General features: G+C 38.2%; 1 protein-coding gene and 1 long non-coding RNA gene across 2 annotated transcripts in view; one reads left to right on the top strand and one right to left on the bottom strand.

Annotated features, from left to right (window-relative positions):
- LOC120535587 (BTG3 associated nuclear protein) overlaps positions 1-1,758 on the top strand; it is a 319,241-nt gene extending 317,483 nt beyond the window's left edge. The window contains exon 13 of the mRNA XM_039763527.1: positions 1,239-1,758. Within this exon, the coding sequence (XP_039619461.1) occupies positions 1,239-1,367 (129 nt within the window). The 3' untranslated portion in view covers positions 1,368-1,758. The remainder of the gene's footprint in view (positions 1-1,238) is intronic.
- LOC120535589 overlaps positions 1-14,976 on the bottom strand; it is a 30,274-nt gene extending 15,298 nt beyond the window's left edge. The window contains exon 1 of the long non-coding RNA XR_005634926.1: positions 14,804-14,976. This is a non-coding gene — a long non-coding RNA (uncharacterized LOC120535589). The remainder of the gene's footprint in view (positions 1-14,803) is intronic.
- Between the last annotated feature and the right edge of the window lie 854 nt (positions 14,977-15,830).

The following is a 15,830-nucleotide window of genomic DNA, read 5'->3' as shown; positions in this document are numbered from 1 at the left end:
CATGATCTACTGTATGTTTCAACAATGTCAGTTTAAATAGAGATGATGTGCAATTTATTCAGGATCTTAGCCATTTTTTGTCAGTGATACAGTGATCCCTCCTAGGTATGACACAGAATTCAGTCCAGGGCAGAATTTTAGTTTCAGCACCATGCCAGTGCTCATTTACTCAGGAGGTGAACTGGGACAAAGGTCTAACCGACTGGGAGGAAAGGGTGCCACAAGGTTGGCAAGATAGAAAAGCCAAAGCATTTTGAGCTTAACACAGAAGAGCAGATGATTTTTTAAATAATTATTCTTTGTGTTTATTGTAGTCTTTGTACTCCTTTGTTTTACCCTCCCCTGTGTTTTAGTTAGTTAAAAATAATAGTTTTTATGTTAGAAGCTCTGTAGCTATTTTTAAAACCAGCTTGTAGCAGATGTTCATTTTCAATAGATAGATAGTCAGTCAGTAAGTTTTTCATTTCTGCTCCCAGTGGTTCTTGATGTCACTGTCTCCGTGACATAAATCTTTCTGTTGTAAGTGTCGAGCACTTGGCAGCTTCACATTAATGACTCCAAGCTGTTTGGTCTTACAAAAATCTACAGAGGTTTTCAGCATTGTAGCTGACCCCATTCAATGTGTACAGGTTCCACCATCATCATCTTACCCTCACAGTTTGTCTAATGGTGTATACTGAAAAGTCTGGCGGGTCACAATTCTGACTCAAGCCTTCTTTTTATCTGTTGAATCTGCCACAGAGAAAACAGTGAACTTCAGTGGCTCATCCAACTTGCTCATTGGTACAACCAATTTAAAACTGATAAATAAAAAGAATTGCTTTAAACTTGAACAGTTACAGCAGTTATAAACTTGGCCCCTGGATCATCAGATCAGACTTCATTTACTCTCAAGAGAATGGCCACTTGCGAGACAGCAGGCCAACCACAATTATTTTAGTTCTGTGAGTGGCTGGAATGCAAAGTTGTGGGATCTACAGAATTTTAGTAGAGCTTGACTGACATTAATAGGGCTACACGCCACATGAAAAGCAATACAGGGGTTCAGCTTCTGTCCACTCACATATACGCATGAATGGAACAACAAAGACAAGGCCAATCAATGCAACTTCAGTGTGGGTCCTGTTATACTTGGACATTAACTACAGGTGTGAAATGTATTATAAAGCTAAATGTTAAATAAATAAAATCTGTTACACAAATGACTAACAATATAAATATGTCTTTCTCTCCTCCAGACCACAGACTCTCTGAGTCCAGGACTACAGTCTGATATGGAACTCAAACATGGGGCAATTCAGATCCAGCAAGGAGAGAATGGTGAAGTTGTTCAAATTCAAGTGCCGGTGAATACAGTGGGCAGCTGAGGAAACGAGAGCCATAGAGCAGATAAGAACAAGGTGGATTACAAAGCACCATCCACAAACTAAAGAACCTTATCAAGTAAACAACACTTGGAGTGGGGGTTGGAGGGACTTGGGGAGGTGTCCTCATTTGGTCTCCTGACAAGGTGCAACTGTGATTTGTAATGTTTCCAATTGCCTAGTGCATTAGAATTCAATTCTTTTGTGACATGTTTTGCTAAAATTGTGTAGAAGAAGAATAGTAAGATGAAATGTGCTAACTGTAAAATAAGATTGCTTTCTAATAGCAAACCAGAATATGTACTCAGGAGCTGAATGTATGCAAAAGATGGTTCTCCATAAGCACAGGAGACAAGAGGACTGAAACAATAAAGATGGTATTGTTTTCTTTAAGGAGGAGATTCTTTTGTGTATATTTTATTTGTTTTTCAATCAACAAAGAAAAATTGTATTGTTATTACAATGTTAAAGAAAAAAGGCATCACGTGTCCTTTGTATTAGAAACAAAAGTAAATGCTGCACAAGGATTCAATGTTTATTTTATGTAGCTTCTTTCACAGCTAGCACTATTGTAAAATACACAACACAACATATTGAAAAGTCTAACATAGGCATTCCTTTCCCTTGAACACTAATAACATAACTCAGATTATGCATAATTATTCTATAACAATCACACGGAATATTGTGCCTTACAGTACACGAGTGCTAGACCTATTAAGAATTTCTGATAAAACCATCCGTCTTAATGCACCACAATGGTCACTGTTATTTACTTCAGCCACGTATGAAACTGCTTAGTCCATTTCAGGGTTGCACAAAGCCTAGAAATGCAGCAGCGTGTGCCTTAGCCAGCCCTGGGCAACCAGATTCATTACTGGTGTTTTGCTCTAATAGTTCATTTAGTCTGTACAACAAGAAGAGGAAAAGTCATCCCCCTCATCTCCCCCCTTTCGCATTACCCGACCGTCACCTTTTATTATTTATTTTTCCAGTTTTATATATTGCCTGGTCTTCCTGAAAATCACACCAGCTGTTTTTGATTATGTTTGGGCAACAGGATTTTCCTGATGAAATGAGTCCTTTTTTTTTAAAGTAAGGAGTAGGAAATACTGTATATTGGACCATGTGTATTAAATACATTTGATCTTATTGTTTTTAAGCATCTACTGCCTTTAATATACCCAACACTGGCAAATTTTATCTGTTATATCAACAACAGAACATCGTCATAAATTCACTGCGACACTTGTTTTATTTTGGATCTGTTTGACAATATTTATTCGTTTTAGCTCTTCTGCAGTCTGGAAGTACTATTTGTTCAAAGCCGTGATTAGGTATATTCTACTTGACAGAAAACGGAAACATACATCCTCCATTTGAATGTGTTCTAAAACACAAGCTGCGTGTGAGTCATAGGGCACCAAAAGGCAGCTGGTGATGGAAAAAAGCTTGTCTAAGAAGTAAGAGTGAAATGGAGATTTGCTGGAATGAGCCACATTGAGAAGAAATATGTGCTAAATAAGTGCACTTAAAAGCTACATAAATTAAGGTCATTTGGGTAAATGTTAGGCTCACAGACAACGAGAAAAAAGAAAAATGAATAAAATGCACATTTGGTATTTAAACTGTGATAGTGTGTGTGTGTAAAAGCCCAAAGAGGATTACTTTGAATCCTCGATCCTGTATTAGTAGAGCTTCTTGCCTGCACCGTTGCCTTCCATACTTTCTTTTTGGCTTGTTTTACTTATAAAAGCAAAGTGATTAGAAAAAATAGTATATTGACCCCAATGTACCAGAATGGAGAGACAGGGCAAGACTGCGTCACAATAAGAGAATTTGCATCGTTCCAGGAACCTAAATTAATTCCTTACTTGGTAATTGAGGTTGTGTGTTCATTTCATGCCAGTGTGGGTTTCTTTCATGGAACTCTCACTGTACTTCACTACCCTAAGCATATTCATGCTAGACTAACTGCTGTTGACAAATTGGCCTGCTGTGACTGTGCGTGTCAATATGCATGTGAATAAAGTGGCATTGCATCCAGGGTTCATTCTTGCCTTGCACCTGATACTAATAGTTCCATTTCATTATGTCTTTCTAATGGATTAAGCAAGTTCACAAAGTGGAAGTCACTGTCTTTGTGGGGCCTTGTACATTTGGAAAATTGTCCTTGTATGAGCAGGAAAGTATGAGTAGACCGGGGTCCCATTAAGTGGTGGTTTCCTGCCTTTCCTGGTTTGTTGGCATCTGCCACTTTCACATGTACACCAACTTCTTGTTTTCTGAGACGCATTCCAGGTTCCTTTCAATGCTCAGGACTTATACTCCTTCAAGTAGAAGGCATTGCTTAAAAAGACAGGAGCCGAGAATAGAAAAAGATAAAGAGAAATTGTTGATCCCCAAATTCAACAGCTGTTCTAGAGTCATGGAAGGATATTTTGAAGAAGATTAAAGCCTTTTTTTATTGTAACTGCAAAGGAAAGACTACTGTCAGGAGCAGGCAACTATTGTGCACAGTACCACAATTTCCAGAAAAGAAACAAAATGCAGAAAAGCTAAATCAAGGCAAAGCAGAACCGAGTACAAAGCCCTTCTGAGAAAGCTATATGGTCCAGTGCCTAAGAAATATCTATATGGCAAGCTCTGCCTTACATGTATGTACCTGTCACATGACTAATCTAACAAGGGGGTGGAGTCAATGGCAAAAGGCAGCACCTGATGGGATGGCCAAGTAAACTGGACTAACATGGACTGGAAACCTGTCACACCTGCTTATAGGGTTTGGGCACTGACCCTGAACTGGATTAACTGTGTTTTGAGAATATCCCGAATGTTACTAGAAATGTGGGCCAACTAACGAAACTCCGTAAAGGTTAAAACATGAAAAGAGTGATTCTTCAAAGGATAATACATGGAACTGTAATGTTAATGATTCACTGAAGACCGAGTGTTTTATGAAATACAACCATAACTACAAATGAATGAGTTCATTGAAGCAGTGAGTTTCTTCACAGCTGTCTATGAGGAACAGTAAACAAACCCAGCTAGACTGACGGTAATCCACATAGTATACACAGATGTTACAAACTGTGGTTTAGCCTTTAAAAATGGAAACATTACAGTATATGCAGGAAGAAGCTCAGACTGTCTTTACATATAAAATAAATCCTGTTTGGTGACAGATAAGGAAAATAAAACAAACGATAACATTAGAGAAGGGACAAACAAAGTAAACTTGTCTTCAACGTGACTATAAACAGAGTTGACGAGGAGCATTTTCTGTCAACCCTCACCCTTAGTTTTAGTTGCCAAGTCACAATACACACTGCAGGCTCTAAAATCCCAGTCCCTATTGCTCATTATAATAGAAACTGCATTTGTTGCATCTTAAGTTTACTTCTGTTTAGCTTAGGAAGTATGGAGGTTGATTTAGTGGATTAAAAACATAGATACTCATCCATCTTGTATTAGAGTAATACATAATGAAAATCATATTCCTGCAGCATTAGCAAAATGAAATGAATCTCATAACTAATTAACAGACAATAAGCTCTCCCTTTAATCATTTCAAAGCTCCTGCTTGCATAGGATCACACTGCTCATTGGCTCATTTAATGCAGAATGTTACCATGTGGTTATAGGATAGGCTTTATTCACAGATTGGGATCATTTTAAAATTAAATAGAAAATGTGGATTCACTAAATGCCTACCATGTGAACCACCTTTCTAAATGTAGGATAACCATTTTCAATACAAGTGAAAACACTACAGCTTTTCCATATGGCCACCTTTTGCTTTAAATATAACTTTTCTTGGTACTGTGTACCATCCATCCATCGTCTAACCCGCTGAATCCGAACACAGGGTCACGGGGGTACTGTATACCATAAAACAGAAATCTAACATTAAGTTGTGTTTCCCTATCCTATCAGATTCTGCCTGCCAGATGTCATCTAATAGTGGTAAATCTTTTTGTTTTTATATATATATATATATATATATATATATATATATATATATATATATATATATATATATACACATACTGTATATATATTTATGACTGCAAAGTTAAATCAAATTATTGTTGCCCTCAGTTTAGACTCCATTTTTGTTACATTTAGTATTTTTACACAGCTATGAGGAAACAGTATAAACTTGAATCCAATGTGTTTCCCATTTGGAAATGCGATGCCAGTGTGGCTGGTTAGTATTGGCAGCTCACAACATGGGGTCCTGGTGTGGGGTGCCTTTTGCTTTTCATTTGTATGTTTTTACTGGGTTCAACTGCACTATTCCCACAGTCCACAAATGCACCATTATGTTCAGTGGAATCTCCAGGTTCTACGCTATTATGGTCAAGTAATTCTGTCAATGGAAAGAAGATCACAAATTGGATGGTGGGCTCCATTTTTCAGCCTTTTAGAGGAATACAACATTTTCTTCTCTGTTAACTATGAAGAAAAGCTATGGAAATAAAACTTAAATATGTAAGTCAGTCAGTCAGTCAATCACATTTGTTTCATGAAGGAAAAAAAATTATGAAATTAACTCCATGCTGCATAAAAGAAAAATAAATTTCTAATGCATTATTACAACTGCTGGCAATCCCATGCATGCTTGAAATAAAACTAAGGCAGAGTTAAGCTTAATATCAATTATCAGTCTTTTGGATCCTATTCCAAATTTCAAACTATAAAAGAGGTAATGACTGATAATTCCATCTTGTTGTCTGCCTCCACTTGTTTTAGTGGATATATACACATTAGATCAGCTACTATCCACCAGAGGTACTACAATACGAAATTGCTACTTAGCTTGACGAATCTAAAAAAAAATATATGTCTGTGCAGGTTACCAGATCAAGGCTGAGATTTCTTACACAAAACAAGAGCAGAATTGGAATATCAGTTACCTTCAATAGCTGACATGCAAAAAATACTGACTAACGTGCTGTGCCCTACATATTCAATTGTGAATGTTTTTCGGAAAAGTCTTACACATGCTTCTAATTGGGTAGTGATTAGAAATGAATGTGTGGTGAGGAACAAACCGAAGCAAATAAAGCTACCAAACAACAAAAGGCATTTTAATCAATATCATCTTGCAGTAAAGTGAAAAATAATGAACCCTCAACTTCAGAGTTGAGCAAGGAAGTAATCAGTGACGGTCTGGCATTTCCTTAAAAACCAAAAAGACTCTCTGAAATGTTTTTGGCTTGATTCAGAGTACTTTAGTATTGTTAGGGTGGCACTTTCATAGGGGATGCCAAAGAAATCAACCAGGTGCCCATTGGATCAGCCTCCAGTTTGTCTCTTTTGTAAGACTTTATGGAGATTAAATGAAAAGAAAAGCATAGTATCAAGCAGTGACTCTAAATGGGATGAGCCTATTGATACTGTTCTCAGTTTTCTTCCCAGGAGCTTTTATTCCCTTCAGTATCCCATGTTTAGTAGGAGTGAGTGAGTATTGGTTAGTGCCCCCCTGATGAGTCAGCAAGTTCTTGCCTGCTCCTTAGTGTTGTGAGAGTTGGCTGCCTGCTCCCCACTTCCTCTCCAACACAACAACAAACTTGTAATGTGATATGGTGGCTCAGAAGATGGATTATTAGATGGTTTGAATTTTGGGGGAGTAGGTGACTGCTGGACCAGTGGTTAGCACTGCTTCTAACCCTGTAGCTACTTCTATGTGCCTAAATGTATTTTTTGTGGCATTTTCTCCTTTATCTCAAATATATGTATGTTATGTTATGTTCTGTTACTTGGCAACTCAAAAATGTGTTGCTAAAGGAAAAATTCTGAAAAATATAAGACCCTGCACAAAAGAGAGAAATAGGATAAATGACAAATAAAATAACCAAGAAAAATCCAGTGTTTTTGAAAAATGGAATTCTCATGTGCAAATAAATTACTAAATATCATATCACCAAGTCCAAGAATAGACTCACAGATTCTACCCTTGTGTGTGGGGGTCCTGCAGCAATGGTCTATCTTAATTTACTGTTGATGATTATTGGAAAAACCCAGACATTAATCAGTAATGTTCCATTAAAAGAAATACAATTTTGTAAAGCACTCTTGAAAGTCATCTAACTCATCCCAAACTGATCAGATTTTGGTGGAGAAAAACCACTTAATTTGCCTCTTTGTTGGCAGTCTCATTAGTTAAAAGGCAGCAAAGACACCATAGACATCACACAGAGGGCTACATTAATAAAGGGTTGCAAAGTATCATCACATCTTACTACGTCTTGCAGGGTAACTAAAAGAGGCTGAAGATAACATGGTCTCCTCTGTTTCCTTCGAGTCATATTTCACCTTGTAGTGATCACTAAATATAATCAACACCTATACTGTGATTTATGTTTATATGGCTTTATAGAACAACATTCCTTATTTTTGCTGCATTTGCATATTTATATAGACCGGGGGCTTCATGCCCTGCTCGCTTCGCTCGCCAACCCTCCAGCCTGCGCTATGCGCCAGCCACTTACCGTCTCTGCCGCTTGCATATGTGGATTTCACTTTCAACAAACAACAAATCTTTTAATTCTCACAGATACGCCTCTTCACTGGGGAGAAACACTACTTTTCCCTGATGGCAACATGAAGTAGATGATCTACAAGTCTCCGACTAAAAGTTTAAATCTGAACAATATATTCGATCTCTTTTCGCTGTTCCATTATTTCACTGAGTAATAATTTCCATTTGTTTGCGCTAATGCAATCTTTACTTTCATTTTTTGAGACTTTATTACTTTCATCGTTTCTAACCTTCTCTGCATGTGTATCTCGTCTACGTTTTTTAATCTCTTTATGAATCTTGTACAGTATCTCTTTCTAGCCCCAGTCTCGTGGGACTTAAAAGTACCTCTTTGGAAAAACTCATGTTTTGTCCCAGGATTTTTTTTTATATAATAGAGAGATTTAACTTGCATTTAATTTAGCATGTGCTAAAAAAATTTAATGCTAAAGGCAGGTACTATATATTAATATTTTTAAAGCTGAAGAAGACGGCCACACTTAAATGTACACATACTGTATGAAAAAAAGAAAAACAAATAATGATTAGGGTCAGTGATAATATCTTATATGTAACCCAGAATTTGTCAAAATTTCCTGGGTACAGTGAGAAACAAGGACAAGAAAGTGTATTATGGGTAACTGCATTATTTATTGGACTGAATTATTTAAACAAAAGTCAAGTCAACTGGCTTTATTGTCATACCATCCCTACACTGTATTACAGCATACAGTGCCACAAAATAAAATAAGACAAGTAAAGAACTAATCTATAGGGCAAAACATAAATAAATAAATAAAAATAAATAATAGGCCAGTGAATAGTTGGTAATAATTTGAAATAGATAGCAATAATTAATTAATAACAGTGGTGACAAGTGTAATAAATGTACTGCATATAAATTAGCTACTAGGGGCAAATCTGAGGGCAGGGGGAGCATCACAGAGTTCATAGTCCAGACTGCCAAGGGGTAGAAATGGTTGCAGCACCTAGCAGAACTGGTTTAGATGCTACAGTACCTTCTTCCAGATGGAAGTGGAACAGAGAGACCATGGGAGGGCTGGGAGCTTTACTCCACAATGATACAGGCATTGCAGATATATTGCTTCACAAAGATGTCTTCAATAGAGGGCAGAGAGGGCCCAATAATCATTTCTGCAGTATGCACTATTTGTTGTAGGACCTTATGGTCAGAGACTGTGCAGTTCCCAAGCCAGACCGTAATGCAGTTGATTAGAATGCTGTCAGTGGTGCCCCTGTACGGTGTGGTGAGAATGGGGGGGAAGTGGTCTTGCCTTCTTCTGCCGCTGAAGGAAATGGAGATTCTATTGTGCCTTCTTTGCTATGGAGGTGTTATTAATTGACCAGGTAAACTACACACCCAGGAATTTGATGCTCTTAACAAGTTCCACTGGGGTTACCTCAATGTGCAGTGGGATATGGACAGCATGGGCCTTACTGAGGTCCGCTGTTTCATCTTATCCTCATTAAGAGAAAGATTGTTAGATTTGCAACAGTCAGCCAATCATCATACTGTATCTCCATGGCTGATGAGACCCAAAATTAATGATGGCGGTAGAGCTGTATGCAGCTATACAATCAAGAGTCAGCAGAGTAAACAGAAGTGGGCAGAGTACATAGTCCTGGGGGACACCAATGATCAACATGATGGTACTGGAGATGGTTTTTCCCATGTGGACTGTCTGGGGTCACTCTGTAAAGAATTCCAGGATCCAGTTTCATTATGAAGTGTTGTAACCTGGCAGACCCAAATTCCCTATGAGCTTCTGAGGGATTATGGTGGTGAAAGCTGAACAAAAGTCAATGAAAAACATCCCAGCATAAGTGTCTTTTTTGTCCAAATGGGGCATTGCCAGATGAAAAGTAGTCGATATGGCATCAGTGGAACGGTCTGGGTGATGCGCAAATGCTAGTCTCTCGAAGCACTTCATGATGACAGGTGTTAGTACTAAAGTGTGATAGTCATTGAGGCAAGGGACAGAGGAGTTTTTTGGCACAGGTATGATGGTGGAGTTTTTGAAGCGTTTGAGGACAACTACCTGCCTCAGGGAAATAGTGAAGATGTCTGTAAAGATATCCATCAGCTGATTTGCACATTCTCTGAGTATTTGGCCATGTTGTCTAGTCCAGCAGCTTTGCATGAGTTTCCATTCTCCCTGAAGAAGGTGATATAGACTTCCTGGCCGGTTAGTCGTTCAGCGTGTCAAACTGTGCAGAGAAGTTGTTTAGGACATCTGAATGTCTGTGATGGCTTGAATTCCTTGCTACATGTGCTGTGTGTCTCTAGTGTCTTGAAAGTGGCTGTAAATTTTCTTTCCATACTCTCATCTAGCTGCTTTGATGCTCTGAGATAGGTGTGCCCTCTCTGTGCTGAGGGCTGCTTTGTCACTTAATCTAAAGGCAGCACTACGGGCTTTTAGCAGATAGTGGTTTCTGATTTGCATGTGTTCTGATGATCTTTGAGATAGTCACATCTTCTATGCACTTGTTAATGCAGCCAGAGGCTGATGACATATACTCCTCTAAGTTGACTGATGGCCATAAGTAGCAGCTGCTTTCAACATGGCCCATTCTGTGTAATCTAAACAGTCCTGTTGGAGAGTTGGTTTGGATCTTTTCGGCAGTGTTCTGTATGCAGGCAGTTGCAATAGTACGGAGAATAAAATATTGAAAAGGCAGGCACTACACCCTGCTGTTGCCTTTTTGTTTGTCTATCACAAACACTTGACATATGAGTGTTGTCCTGAGTTTAGACCTCTTCTCTAAATCAAGTCACTTGAATAATGCTGAAGAAATAAAAACTCAACAACAAACAAGAAAATCTTCCACATTACTGCTGGCAGTGTTCTACTCTTGTGCTACCTTCATGTGCCCTGCCAACCTGTTTGTTTTAAATAAGTTAAATGAGCATTGGAAATCATACTCAGTCCTGTTAATTCTTGGTGTTTGGATATTTTGTTCGTCCACTGCCTCTTTGGAGGTGTGTATGCTGAATCTTTATATAAACAGCCAAGTCTGTGAGATAAGGGATAAAAAATACTTTTTTGTGTGCAAGTGTTCCTTGCAAACTATGCAGCTTCACAAAGTTAAATCGATTTTTTAGGAAAAAGAAAAACCCACTCCATGTGCACAACAAGCTTCCCCCTATCGGTCAGGAATTTGGCCCCAGACACACTGGGTAGCAAGGCCAAGTAAAACTTTCAGTAATTCATACTTCATCCTGTCATCTGGAGAAACTGAAATATGGTCAAGGGGTCTTCAAAATTATTCTACCCAGACATACATGTAAACAGTATACATTTCCTAGAAATGTTTTTTAGGAAATTTAACGTATTTCCTTTTTAAATAAAAATGAAGTGCAACTGGCTTTTTAGAGACCAGATAGGAATTATTAGGTCTATTAGTTTGGAATGGTATACCAAAAAGAAAACATCCATCATGCATTTTTAATACTTGGTTGATCCAGTTTTCAGGATCAAAGGGACCCAAAGTCTAGGCTAGGAACAGCAGATGCAAAGCCAGATGCAGGCCTAAACAGGTTGTCAGTCCATCATTGTGAACACTCACACTAGGTCATATTGCAGTAGCAAAGCACCCTAAACCAGTGGTTCCCAGACTCGGTCCTCGGGATGCACTGTGGCTGCAGGAATGTTTGTTCCAACCAGATTCACAATCAGTGGTAATAATTGATCTCATTTAGTTTAGCTGGTCTTTTTTTTCTCTTCTCTTATTCTGCATTCAAAAATCCATGGGTTTGGAGAATGCACTGATACAGTGCATTGCCGCACCCACCACACGACAAACCAACTCAGGATCCAGATTAGCACCCGAGTGCAGCCATGCAACGGGTGATACCTCAGCACCACACTAGTTCAGATGGAGTGGAACAATGTGAGGTTTTTTTTTGGTGGCTGGAGTGCCAATTCTTCCACCAACCCCAAGTTTTTCCCTGCAGGCTGGAGAGCCTACATGCAGGGATGGATGCAGATTAACGTCATACCCAGGACGGGGAAATCCATAGCAGTATGATTATTACAGTTACAGGTATAAGACTTTTAGAAATACAGTGGTACCTTGAGATATGAGTGCCCCAACGTACGGGTTTTTTGAGATCCGAGCCATCACTAGGTCGATTTTTTGCCTTGAGTTGCAAGACAAAATTCGAAATATGAGCCATCAAAGAGCTTGTCGCCACACGTTCTGAGGAACTGACGACGGAGGAGTTGACGGAACTACTGGCGCGGTAACAAACGGAGGTTCTGCAGGAGATCGGTATCGCGGAGGAGGTTATCTCTTAAAGTGAGATAAAGGAAGTGTTTGCAATGTGGGAAAAAGTTTCGAACTTTAAAGAAAAGAAACACCCTGAAAAAGTTACAACTGATCATGCAGCGGCGCTATTTAATGACACTTGCCTAACACTTGACTTTATTGAAAAGAAACCCTAAAAAGTTGCTTTAAATGCTTAACTCACTTTTGTTGTTTTACTTTTATTTTGAACTTTTTTTCTGTGTAGTTTGCTGCATTCGTTGTATTCTAATAATGACAATTCAAAACAAGCAGAGCAGACACTGAATGGTGAAAGGCTGCAACTACTTCAGCAGCAGATCCACTAATTAGTACAAAAATGGATTAAATAACCACAACATCTGAAAAATCAGAATGAAAACCATGATAATTGAAAAAATCATATAACTGCTTAGTACATTTTAACAGAAATTTACCAAACTTAGTTATGTAATTTCTACATTGACCCCAAAACACAGAAACTGGGAAATACAAGCTCAGTTAATCCAAGAAAAAAGACAAAATGATGTGATCAAGCAAAAGGACATGAAAGATGAGCGCCCTAAGCACTCTTCACAATGCAGTCACTGTTGTTCATATCAGGGGAAATATGGAAGTCACCAACCCTTGCACTATAGTTGCCTAAAATAACACAAGGGAAATGTTGATCGTGTAGTTCATGCACTCACATTAATCCCTCTTATGCTGAAACAACAGAAAAAATATTATAAGAAATGTGAGTAAAGAAACACACTTCTACTGTCCCAGTTGCAATATTGGGCTGTGCATCTGTGATTATTTCAAAACATGTCACATGATGGATATGTACTAAATCTGCATCAATACAGCAGTGGACACTAGACATACCTTTCCTACTGCATTTATGTCAGCATTTTGGTATTTACATGTCTTAGTTAATTTGTTGAAAAAAATCATTGTTTTTGACACTGGGGATAAACATAACATTAAGGAGGTTAATAGAACCTGTTTAATTCAATTAACAGCCAGTCACTATAAGGAAGGGAAGGACAAAAAGACACTAGACGGGGAGCACAGCACATCACACACACACACATCCATCCACATGATTTCACACTCATTCACACTAGGAAAATGTTAACTTTTTCAATTAACCTAACTCACACAAATTTAGGGTGTGGAACAAAACTGGAGTACACTAAGAAAAACTTATACAGACACAGGCAAAAGATACTGAATGTTGCACCTCAGCAATAATTTATAGCTTCTAGTACAGCAAGCCTGAAGAAGCAAAAGCTTGGCTGTATTATTCCTGACCTGTTGGCCAGTTCTCTCTGGTAGGTGCCTGCTGCCAGACAGCCAACTATTGTTAAAACCATGATATGAATGGGTGTAGCCTGGTTTCAGGAGGTCTGTCTTTCTAATGACAGGCCCAACTTGGCACATAGTGCCAAGAGAATGACGTTTGAAATTCTAAATCGGCTCATAAGCCAGTCATCATGATGGGCAAGAAGAAAATCCTGTCAGACCCTAAAAGCTCATTCCCTTCATATATGACAATTTGCCTAGTCTTCAGGTAGTGCCAAACAAGTCATATTATATCAAATTATTAGGCTATGAATAGGCTGAAGGACATGTGATTTAGAGCATTCTGTCAGCAGGGAGTGAATCACTCTTCTGTTTTAGGTGTTCTTAGGTTTTCAATCCTTGGAAGTGACAACAGGCAGCCTATATAAACTGATGAAAAAACAAAAAAGTTCTTCAGTGCAAATATGTAGCACTTGTCCTCTTAGAAGAATTTACACATCATATTCATCACTTGTGAGGACTACTATATTGTCACAGCAACGCGTATTATAATAACGGCTTGGTGGTATGAATTATAATACGCATGAGTTATCAATTAGTGGGTTTGGCTGCATTTCCATTTTCCAATTTTGCGAGGAAAGTTGCGTGTGCACATTTCAAGACTCTTTATGTGTGTACAGAAGTTTTGTAAATCTGACCCAAGTTGAGAACACTGTCTTGATCTGCTGTTTAAGTTGGTTTGGTTCAAGTTTGCATCCTTGTGTTTAAACACTGCATTATTTTTAAAGAAATTTCAAGTTTTGTGCAAAGTTCTAAAACTTCCAACCTGTGCTTTTGTCTGTATAAGTTCCTACATAAAAAAAACTCTGGTACATGTCAAACATTTATTCCATACAGAATATTCAATAGTGTTTGATCATTCTAAACAATGATAATTAGGTGCTTCTGTTCAGCATTTTGTAAATAAAACCAGACAACCATGACAATCACTATCATACTTGAAAGACTGAAGATTACCATTCATCCGGGGCACCTCTCACAAGAGCCAGTTTTAAGCAAAAGTAAAGTAAGAGTAGAGGCCTCAAACCTCAGTATAGACTTGAGCATAGAGAAGTGAAACATACGATATAGAACTGGTACTCTCTGATCTCCTGCGTCATTTGACGTTTCCTTCCCGCCAAATGTTGTGGCGTTAACGTCTATAGTTTTCGACTGACTAATATAAAAATAATCACTCATAAAACTCACAGAGTATTATTTATCAAAACTTTAAAACTTCCCTGTGTAAATGTTATAGTAAATCACTTTATGAACAACTTACGTCAGTATCACTAAAGGTGTCTTTAAGTTAAAATGTAGCCGAATTAGTCTGCGCAGGAGACACATGTGAAGGGCTTCTCAAACCGTAACGCGAAGAGGAGCGCTGAAATTAGCATAAAGCACCGCCCCCTGGCAACCTCTTATAGGTGGGATTTGCATATTCCGATATCTGAAGTCTCGCGGTGGTAGGAAGTGACACGTGAATATCAAAATTTGGTACAAAACAAATAAACAAACACACAAATAAAAAAAAAAAAACCGCGAACTCGTTTTCATAGTTGTTATGCTACCAATTGTGACTGAAAAGGCTTAGTATATTAATTGGAACATTGTAAAGATTTGCCTAATTTTAGAGGTTGTTAGAGAAAAATGGACTCAACACTAAATATGTTTTGTTTATCCATCCATTATTCAAATCGCTATATCCTATTTGAGTAGTATTAATTTTAAACACCACAACATTTTTTATGGGATGTACAGTAAATTCAACCATCGAGGCATGATATTAACGTTTTCAAGGCATTTTCGGGACTGTTTGAGCTTCAATCTGACGCGCTATGAACCTGCTTAGTACTGTTTACGTGGACGCTGCTCTTGGGCCAGTTTTGTGGTAATGCCGATTAACTTGAAGGAGTGGACTTTTGGAAGGAGTCACGCAGTAGTTTGAAGAAAAGAAGAAAAATATTAAGTAAGTACTTGAATTTAACAATGGATGCTGCAAGCGAAGGTTAGAATCATTTAAGACTTTTTTTTGGTTATGACATTGCCCTGCAAGCAGCGAATTCATTTTTGTAGGCTTTTGTATTCGTGGGGTCGAGGAACCGACTTTTTTAAGTTATATGGGCGGAGAAAACTCCATACCTTGAGGGAGGCACATTAACTATGTTGATAGTTGATTTGTTTTTATTATGACTGTGGAGAAAAATTCTACATTTTATTACAATGTATTCATATAACGCACACCAGACAAAGTAGAAAGGCGTTTTCACAAATCCGTTTAATGTTATTTAAAGTCCAGCTGAATTATA

The sequence above is a fragment of the Polypterus senegalus genome, chromosome 9 (assembly GCF_016835505.1).
Source record: "Polypterus senegalus isolate Bchr_013 chromosome 9, ASM1683550v1, whole genome shotgun sequence".
Classification (NCBI taxonomy): Eukaryota; Metazoa; Chordata; class Cladistia; order Polypteriformes; family Polypteridae; genus Polypterus; species Polypterus senegalus.
The sequence above is the reverse complement of the archived record's forward strand: the minus strand, read 5'-3'. Positions and strand labels throughout refer to the sequence as shown.